This window comes from Hirundo rustica, chromosome 35 (genome assembly GCF_015227805.2).
Source record: "Hirundo rustica isolate bHirRus1 chromosome 35, bHirRus1.pri.v3, whole genome shotgun sequence".
NCBI lineage: Eukaryota > Metazoa > Chordata > Aves > Passeriformes > Hirundinidae > Hirundo > Hirundo rustica.
Window position 1 is genome coordinate 94,548 of NC_053484.1, and position 10,150 is coordinate 104,697.

General features: G+C 64.1%; 1 protein-coding gene across 1 annotated transcript; it reads right to left on the minus strand.

The window, feature by feature from the left end:
• Window positions 1-455: 455 nt before the first annotated feature.
• KRT18 (keratin 18) lies at window positions 456-6,842 on the minus strand. The gene is made up of 7 exons (XM_040088694.2): window positions 6,390-6,842; window positions 5,295-5,377; window positions 3,518-3,674; window positions 3,282-3,446; window positions 2,566-2,691; window positions 1,658-1,881; window positions 456-658 (listed from the first exon to the last, which is right to left on the minus strand). The coding sequence occupies exons 1-7, from the start codon at window positions 6,840-6,842 to the stop codon at window positions 541-543; spliced, it is 1,326 nt and encodes a 441-aa protein (XP_039944628.1). The 3' UTR covers window positions 456-540.
• Between the last annotated feature and the right edge of the window lie 3,308 nt (window positions 6,843-10,150).

The window sequence follows — 10,150 nt, forward strand, 5'->3', positions numbered from 1 at the left end:
CCCGGACACCGCGACCCCCGGGCACTGACCCCGGGATCCCCGGACACCGACCGCCGAGGAGCCGCCTACACCCAGCACTGCCGGGCTCCAGGATCCCCGCGGCCCCGAGCGCCGCACCGGGACCCCCGGGTACCGCAGTGGGATCCCCGCGACCCCCGCGTGCCCCCGGGAGCGGCTCAGGACGGGACGGCGAGCCCGGAGCTCGGGGCTGCCTCCGGGGCCGGCGGGGACAGGGAGATTTCGGGGTCCTCCCAGCTGGTTTTGGGAGGTCGATGCCCCCAGGGACCCCGACATGGGCGGGGGGCGAAGGGGGTGTCCCGGGGGTCGGTACAGGTTTCCATTCCTCCCCTGACAGCCCCCCACACCCCGTGCCTCAGTTTCCCCCCGGTCTCAGCCCCGTTTCCCCACCCCGGTTCCCCCTCGGAAGGACACACCAGCACACCCCAGCTCCCGTTCACAGGATTCACCACTTTATTTGGATCTGCAGAGCCTTGGGGGGCCAACCCCGGCTTTCGGGGGCCAGGGACCCTCTGTGACCCCTCAGTACGTGCGGACCTTCACCTCCCTGGTCTCGGTGATCACGCGCTGGGTGGTCCCTGTCCCTGTCCCTGTCCCTGCCGTGGTGGCCGTGGTCTCCTTGTCCAGGGCGTCCCTCAGGCTGCAGGGAGGGGTGGTCAGGGGTGGGCAGTGTCCCCTCAGCGTCACCCAACAGGGGATGGACACGGAATGTCCGGGGGGATGGGCTGGGGTGTCCCAGCACCCTGGAGATTGTCCCCTATGGGTGTCACCGCTGTCCCCTGGCTGTTCCCAAAACACTGTAACTGGCGGGACCCGGACACTTGGGACACCTGGGGTTCATCCCCTGTGATGTCACCCTTGTCCCTATCCCCAGACCATCCTGAAGGACGGAGCTGGGATATGTGATCCCCTGGGATCATCCGCCCTGGATGTCACTGCTGTCCCCAAAATCTTGTAACTGGTGGGACCTGGAAACCTCATCACAGGAGGCTCATCCCCCCTGGGCGTCACCGCTGTTCCTTCCCCGTGCCAGGGATGGCAGCTGGACACTCCATTCCTGGGATTTGCCCTTCCCATCCCTTCCCAGCCCACATCCCACTCCTCCCTCTCCATTTCCCCCTCACCTGAACTCCCCTGTACCTGGATTTCCCTCTCACCTGAACTCCTCCCCTCTGAATTTCTCCCCAAACTTCCTCACCTGAGCTCTCTCCGCTCACCTCCCCCCAAACCTGAGCCTCCCCCCTTCACCTGAACCCCTGTACCTGAATGTCCCCCCACATTCTCCCCTGTACCTGAGCTCCCCCCCAGTTCGACCTTCCACCCCCCCGTACCTGGCTTCTTTCCCCTCCTCACCTGAACTACACCCCCAAATTCCCCCCTCATCTGAACTTCTAATTCCTAATTCCTTCCAAATTCCCCCCTCACCCGAACATCTAACACCCCGTACCTGAATTCCTTCCCTCTCCACCAAACTCACCCCGAACCCTCTCATTCCTGAACCCCCCAAACTCCTCCCTCTCACCTGAACTCCTCCCCCCTCCCCAAACTTCCTCACTCACCTGAACTCACCCCCCCCGTACCTGAATTTCTTTTCCCCCCCACCCCGTCCCTGCTCCTCTCCCCAGTCCCCCCTGCTCACCTGAAGCCGTCTCCGCCCTCCAGCAGCTGCCGATATGTCGCGATCTCGGCCTCGAGGCGGTCCTTGAGGCCGAGCAGCTCCCGGTGCTGCTCGTTCTGCCGCTGGAGCTGCGCCCGCACTTCCCGCAGCTCCGCCTCGGCCGCGCTCACCTGGAGCTGCACCTGCGCCAGGTGAGCCCCGGCCCGGGCCTCGGCCTCGGCCAGCGCCGCCTCCAGCCCCGCGTTCTGGGGGGGATTAGGGGGGTTCGGGGAGTCAGCACCCCGAAAGCTGGGGTTGAAGGAGTTTGTCCCAAGCTCCAGACCCGGGTTCTGGGGGGATCGGGGGTTAACGGGGGTTTTGGGGCAGGTTCACCTCGGTCTGAGCCTCAGCCTCGACCGTGGCAGCCTCTAAATCCGTGTTCTGGGGGTTTGGGGGGGAAGTAGGGGGGTTTGGGGGAGTCAGTGCCCCTAAAACGGGGGTTTAGAGGATCTGCACCATGAAAATGGGGGAGAGTCACCTCGGGCTCAGCCAGTGCTGCCCCCACACCCGAGTTCTGGGGGGACTTGGGGGATCTGTGGGGGTTCACCCCGAGCTTTGGTCAATGTAGCCCCCAAACCCGTGTTCTGGGGAGATCAGGGGAGAATTAGGGAGTCTGGTGGGGGCTCACCCTGGCCCGACCCTCAGCCCCAGGCAGCGCCGCCTCCAGCCCCGAGTTCTGGGGGATTCCGAGGGTTTAGGGGATGGGGTCAGGGCCTCAAAAATGGCCTTTGGGGGGCTGGAGTTATGGGTTGGGGGCTGGAAGGGTTTTGGGGCTCTGGAGCCATAAATTAAGGGGCGTTAGGGTTTTTTTGGGAGGGAGTTGGGGGCGTGGTGCTGTTGATTGAGGGATTTGGGGTGGTTTTGGGGTTTCTTGAGGGATTTTAGGGCACCTGGTTGCGCAGCGCCTCAAGGTCGATCTCGAGGGTCTGCAGTGAGCGGCGCAGGGCCCCGACAGTGCCTCGCGCCGTGTCCAGGTCCTTCGTGCTCTGCGTCACCTCCAGGGTGGTCTCCGTGATCTGGGAGGGAAAGAAGGGGTCGGGGCGGGGGGCTGGGGACACCCTGGGGGTCTGGGGGGCAGCAGCCTCGGTCCCACCCACCACGGACACCCCAAGTCCTGGAGGGGATGTGGGGGGTGAGACCATCCCAAGAGGAGCCAGACTCAGGCATGGGGGTCCCACATCAAGGTGGTCCCCTTGGACAGAGGCCACCCCAAAATGTCCCTAAGATTGGACCAGCAGCCTCCTGGAGCAGTTCACCCCAGAAGCCCCCCAAAAACGTCCCAAATCTGCACCCAGGACCCCCCTGGCTCTGCCACCCCTCCCTGTCCCCTTTGTGGGGCCCCCTGGGGACCTCCCATGCCAGCCTGCGGACACCCCCAAAAGGTGTTTCCCCCTTGTTTAGGACCCCCAGGTGACCCCCCCTTCCCAGGACACCCTTGTGGGGACCCCTGGGTGTGGACTGGGGGTCCCCAGCTCCCATCCCCTCTGCTTCTCCAGGTCCTCCAGGGATTTTAAGGCCAGGGCATTGTCTTGCATCTGCAGCTCCGTTGGGAACATTTCGGGGGCTGTTTTGGGGTGGGATTCGGGGTTTTTTTGGGGTTCCCCACCTGCTGCCCCCACTGCTTCTCCAGATCCTCCAGGTTTTTCTGTGCCAGGGCGTCGTACTGAGCCCGCAGCTCTCCCAGGACCTTCCCTAAATCCTGCGACCGCGGCGCGTCCACCTCCACCGTCAGCGCTGACTGCGAGACCTGCGCCCGCAGCTCCTGCATTTCCTGGGGGCAGAGCGCGTCAGTCTGGGGTCCCGCGGCCCCCCCCCCGAGGCCCCCAAGCCCCCCGGCCCCACCTGGTCGTGGTCCTTGCGCAGCAGGATCAGCTCCTCGCGCAGGGCCTCGATGTCCCCCTCGAGCTGCAGCCGCGTCATGTTGGTGTCGTCCAGGACCTTGCGCAGCCCCGCGATGTCGCCGTCCACCGACAGCCGGATGGCCAGCTCGGCCTCGAACCTGGCACCGCCGCGGGAGTGGGGCCAGGGCCGGGACACGGAGCCGAGCCAGCCCCGTGCCCGTTCAGCACTTTGTCCTTGTCCCTGTTTGTGTCCCCGGTGTGCCCTTGTCCCCCAGCCCCACCGTCAGCCCCATTTCCATCCCCAGCCCAACGCAGCCTTTTTCTCGTCCTTGTTCAATCTCCCTCATCCTCAGCCTTGTTTCCTTCTCCCCATCCCTGTCCCATCCTCATCTTCATCCCCATTTCCATCCCCATCACATCCCTGTCCCATCCCCAACACATTCCCATCATTCTCATATCCATCCTCATCATCTCCATTTTCAATCGCATCCCATCTCCCTGTCCCACCCTCATTCTCATTCCAGCCCCACCTGACCTCATCCCGTAGCTGTCTCCATCCATGTTCTTATCCCTGCCTCTTCCCCTCTGCCACCTCCACTGATCCCATCTTTGTCTCTGTCCCCATCCTCATTCCCATCCTTCTCCTTGTCCCCATCCCCATTTTCATTCTCTGTTCCCATCCCCATTCCTGTCTCATCCTCTTCCTCATCCTCATCTCCAATCTGTCCCATCCCTGTCTCCATCCATGTTCCCATCCCTGTCTCCATCCATGTTCCCATCCCAGTTCTCACCTACGGCTGTCCGTGTCCTTTTCCCTGTCCCTATCCAGTTTCCCATCCCCATTCCCACTCCTGTTTCCATCTTCGACCTCGTCCTCATCCTGGTTTCCATCCTCAGCCCATCCCTGTCCCTGTCCACATCCAGTCTCCATTCTTTCTTTTCCTCCTCTTTCTATCCTTATCCTTGTGCACATCCCTGTCCCATCTCCACCCCATTCCCATCCCTGTAACCACCTCCTTCCCACCCATACCCATTCAGTCTCCATCCCATCCCACCCCATCCATCCCATCCCATCCCACCCCATCCCATCCCATCCCACCCCATCCATCCCATCCCACCCCATCCCATCCCATCCCACCCCATCCCATCCCATCCCATCCCATCCCATCCCATCCCATCCCATCCCATCCCATCCCATCCATCCCATCCCACCCACCCCCATCCATCCCATCCCATCCCATCCCATCCCATCCCATCCCATCCATCCCATCCCACCCCATCCCATCCCATCCCATCCCATCCCATCCCATCCCATCCCATCCCACCCCATCCCATCCCATCCCATCCCATCCCATCCCATCCCATCCCATCCCACCCCATCCCATCCATTTCCCCCCATCCCCACTCCTGTTTCCATGCTTGTCTCCATCCCATCTCCCACACCATCCTTTTCCCTGTTCCCATCCCCACTCCTGTTCCCACTCCCATTTCCATCCTCGTCCCCATCCCCACTCCATCCTCATCCCCATTCCCACCCGATCCCACCCCTATTCCCATCCCCATCTTGCTTCCCGCTCCATTTCCACCCCATCCCCATTCCCACCCCTATTCCTACCCCGTATGCACCCCCTTTCCCATCATATTCCCACCCCCATTTCCATCCCCGTTCCCACGTCATCGCTGCCGTGTTCCCACCCCCAGTATTCCCAGTATTCCCAGTATTCCCGGTATTCCCAGTATTCCCAGTATTCCCAGTATTCCCGGTATCCAGTCCTCACTTGACCCGGAAGTCGTCGGCCGCCAGCCGCGCGTTGTCGATCTGCAGCACGGTGCGAGCGTTCTCCACCGCGCTCTCCAGGATCTGGGGTGGGGACACGGGGACATGGACACGCGTGGGGACATGGACACGGGGACACGCGTGGGGACAGATGGACACAGGGACACGCGTGGGGACATGGACACGGGGACACAGGGACACGCGTGGGGACAGGGGCACGTGGGGACAGATGGACACGGGGACACGGACACGCGTGGGGACAGGGGCGCATGGGGACAGATGGACACGGGGACACGGGGACACACGTGGGGACAGGGGGACACGCGTGGGGACAGATGGACACAGGGACAGGGGGACACGGGCACGCGTGGGGACAGGGGCACGTGGGGACAGATGGACACAGGGACAGGGGGACATGGACATGAGTGGACACAGGGATGTGGGGACACAGACACGAGTGGACACAGGGACACAGGGACATGGACACGAGTGGACACAGGGACATGGACACACGTGGGTACAGGGGCACGTGGGGACAGATGGACACGGACAGGGACACGGACACGAGTGGACACAGGGATGTGGGCACTCGTGGAGGGGGGCACACACGGACACAGGCGAGCACAGGGATGTGGGGGGGACAGGTGAGTGTGACACGTGGACGCAGGGACGCAGGGACACGTGTCACGGTCCCCGCGGCAGGATGACTTCCTCGGCCCCCCTTCCCCCAGGGCCTCGCCCCGGAAAAGCGGCGATAACCGGGGTGGGGAGGCGGGGGGGGGTTGGGTGGTGCCGGTCACCTTGAGGAGGCTTTGCGGGGGCTGAGGGGGGCTCGTTTACCCAAAAATCGGGGTAAAAACAGAGGGGGGGGCTCCTTCGACCCTGCCCCACCCCGGCGGCCTCCGCCTCGTCCCTTCGCCCCACGCAAACGCAGCCCCGAGGGGAGGAAACCCCCCCCCGCGCCCCCCACCCCGGCTCTCCCCAAACCCCCCCGTACCCACCCTGGCACCCCCAGACCCCCCCGGGATGCAAAGTTCAGCCCTTCCCTTCCCTTCCCTTCCCCCCCGGTTAATGTTTAACCCCCCCGCGCCCCCACCTTGTCCCGGAGCTCCTCGATCAGCTCCCACTGGGGGCTCCAGTCATGGGCGCTGGGTCCCTTCTTGGCCATAAACTCCCGGATCTGCGTCTCCAGGCGCCGGTTCTCCCTCTCCAGGCTCCGCACCTGCTCCAGGTACGTGGCCAGGCGCTCGTTGAGATCCTGCATCGCCTCCTTCTCGTTGGCCACGGCCCCGGAGCCCCCCAGGAAGACGCTGCCCCCCAGGCCGGCCCCATACGCGGCCCCATACCCGGCCCCAAAGGCCCCCGCGGAGCCGCTCAGGGTGCGGGTGACGGAGATGCGGGACCCCGCGCCCCCCGCTCCCGCGTAGACGCTGGCGGCGCTGCCCAGGGGCGCGAAGCGGCGGCCGGGGGCGATCCCGGGGGTCCCGAGGCTCCCGGCGCCGCCGGAGCGGACGGAGCTGGAATAGACGGTGCGGCGGGAGAAGCTCATGGGGAACGGCGACACGACGGCGGGAGGGCCGAGAGTGGAGCTGCTGGAATTCCGGGCGGGAATTCTGGCCGGGATTTATAGCCGGGAGCGGCCCCCGCGGGCACCTCCCCACGGCCCGGGCTCCCGGGAAGGTGCGGCTGGAGCCGGCCCAGCGCTTTGTTCCTGCGGGAATCGGCTCCACGGCCGCGGGTGGGGGGGGGACGGGGAAGGGCGTCGACCCCAAAACTTGGGAAGTGGGAAAGGAATCAGCCCCGAAACTCGTGGGATGTGGGGCAGAGGTTTGGGGGTCCGGCCAAGAGCTGGGGGGGAGAAGGGAATCAACCCCAAAACTTGGGTGGAAAGGGACGTGAGCCAGAACTGTGGGGTGGGGGGCAGAGAGCAAGGAATCAGCCCCAGAACTTGTGGGGTGAAGGCTGGAGGGATGCGATCGACCCCAGAACTGCGGGGCGGGGGACGAAGGGATGGGGCTGAGCCCCCGAACTGTGAGGATGTGGGGCGGGGTCGGGATCAGCCCCACACATTTTCGGGTCCCCATAGCCAGCCCCACATCACCCTGCTGACCCTGCTGCAGCCCCTGCCTGACCCGAAGCCCCGTTTTGCCCCATTTTGCCCCGTTTTGCCCCGTTCATGTCCCATTTACTCATCTTTGCCCACTTTTGCCCCATTTTTGCCCATTTCTCATTCCCCCCGTTTCCCCCCTTCCTGCCTCTTTTTGCTCCATTTTACTCCATTTATACCAAACCTTCCCGTTCTGCTGTTTCTGCCCCATTCTGCCGTTTTACCCCATCCCTGTCCCGTTTTACTCATTCTTACCCTATTTTGTAATTTTATCCCATTCTTTTTTACCCGATTTTGCTCCATTTTACCCCATTCCTGTCCCATTTATCCCCTTTTTGCCCCATTTCACCCCCTCTCCCTCCAATTTTGCTGGCTCCCCCCCATTTTTTTTTGCCGTATCTCCCCATTTCCCCCCACTCCTTTCCCTTTCCCCCCCATTTCCCTTTCCCCCCGCATTTTTCCCTGCTTTGCCCCCATCCTTTCCCTTGCCCATCCCCTCCCTTTTGCCCCAAATCTGCCCAATTTTCCCCCCATTTTCTCCCACCTGCCCAATTTTATCCCGTTCCCCCTTTTCCTCCCCTTTTTTTCCCACATTTTCCCGGCGGGATCCCCGAGGTGCCGGACCCGGGGGTCCCAGGGGTCCCGCCCGGGGTCCGGCGGCCTCGTCCCTCTTTGGGGACCCCCCGAAGGGCCCGGGTGTCGGGGCTGCTCCCACCCCGGGCCTTATCGGGAGCATTCCGGGCGTTCCCGGTGGGTGACGTGTCCCCCCCGTGTCCCCCCCGTGTCCCCCCCGTGTCCCCCCGTGCCTCAGTGTCCCCAGCTGATGGCCATGAGGGGCTCAGCTGGGGCTGTCAAGGGTTTGGGGGGGTCCCTGGGGGGCCTCGGTGGTCTTGGGGAGCTCGGGGAGGGTCCTGCAGGGTCTGGGACCCGCGCTCCGCCCCCCCTTCGAGGGTTATCTCTGCAAATTCCTTCCCGATAAGACGGGCGGGATTGAGAGCGGGAGGCGGCGGGAGCCTCTGGAGGGGCGGAGCGGGGAGCAGATCGTGTTCGCTCCCGGCTGCCGCAGGTTTGGGGGGGCTTTGAGAGACCCCCGTGTGGGGCTGCGTTGGTCAGACCCCCCTCTCCCCCCGCGGCGGAATCGGGATGGATTTGGGAAGGGAGGAAGGAGGAAGGAGACGCTGCCCCAGAGCTGCCGGGGCCCGGCTGGAGGCAAAGCCCCGGGAATGATCCCGGCGCCAGGATCCCGCAGGTGCCGCACCCGCTCCGTGCCCGGCGTGTGCCGCCCTCGTGCCGGGCGGGCCCGGGCTGGAGCCACCGACGGAGCCATCACTGCACGCCCGGCACCTGTTGGGCACACCTGGGCACACCTGGGCACACCTGAACTCACCTGAACACACCTGGGCACACCTGGGCACACCTGGGCACACCTGAACTCACCTGAACACACCTGGGCACACCTGGGCACACCTGAGCACACCTGGGCTCACCTGAACTCGTCTGCACACACCTGAGCACACCTGGGCACACCTGAACTCACCTGAACTCATTTGCACACACCTGAACACACCTGAGCCTGCTTGAATACACCCATGCACACCTGAGCACACCTGAACATACCTGAGCACACCTGAGCACACCTGACCTCACCTCCATCCATCCATCCATCCATCCATCATCCATCCATCATCCACCATCCATCCCTCTGTCCATCTGTCCGTCCGTCCCGTGCCTTTTGGGGACGTTTCCCCCGTTTTGCTGCTGAGTCTGGGGTTGGACAGGTGCTGCTGGGGCCCGGGGCTGTGATCACACTGTGACTCGGATCTGGGGACAGGGACGGGGACAGGGGACAGGAGACAGGGGACAGGGACAGGGGACAGGGGCTGGGGACAGGGGACAGGAGACAGGGACAGGGGACACACGGGACAGGGACAAGGGACAAGGGACAGGGGACACAGGGGACAGGGACAGGGACAGGGGACACAGGGGACAGGGACAAGGGACACAGGGCTGGGGACACAGGGGACAGGGACACAGGGCTGGGGACAGGGGACAGGAGACGAGGACAGGGGACAGGAGACAGGGACAGGGACACGGGGCTGAGAACAGGGACAGGGACACAGGACAGGGACAGGGGGCACAGGGCTGGGGACAGGGACAGGGGACAGGAGACAGGGACACAGGGCTGGGGACAGGGACAGGGACAAGGGACAGAGGGACAGGGACACAGGGACAGGGACAGGGGACACAGGGGACAGGGACAAGGGACACAGGGCTAGGGACAGGGACACAGGGCTGGGGGACAGGGACAGGGGACACAGGGCTGGGGACACAGGGCTGGGGACAGGGACACAGGGCTGGGGGACAGGGACACAGGGCTGGAGACACAGGGCTGGGGTACAGGGGACAAGGACACAGGGCTGGGGACACCGTTTGGGGACGGGTTCAGGATTTGGGGCTGGGGAAGAGGGTTTAGGGATGCAGGTTTGGGATGTTTGGGATGTAATCTGGGGACAGGGACTGGGGCACCGCCCTGAGGGACGTGGGGCTGGGGACAGCGTTTGACCCCAAACTATGGGGTCAGGGATTGGGGACATGCCGTGGGGCCATGGTTTGAGATCCTAGGATGGGGACAGGGGCTGGGGACATTGCCTGGAGGAACAGTTTGGGGTCACGGATTGGGGACACAGACCGGGGGACACGGGGTGGTGGCACTGGTCCAGAGACCCAGACCGGGGACAAACCGGGGACGT

Excerpts from the sequence above, each read along its gene's own strand:
- KRT18 (XM_040088694.2), bottom strand. The coding sequence starts at position 6,842 with ATGAGCTTCTCCCGCCGCACCGTCTATTCCAGCTCCGTCCGCTCCGGC. Across the intron at positions 5,378-6,389 it reads TCGAGGAGCTCCGGGACAAG|ATCCTGGAGAGCGCGGTGGA; the intron begins GTGGGGGCGCGG and ends TCCCCACCCCAG. Across the intron at positions 3,675-5,294 it reads GCCGACGACTTCCGGGTCAA|GTTCGAGGCCGAGCTGGCCA; the intron begins GTGAGGACTGGA and ends CGGCGGTGCCAG.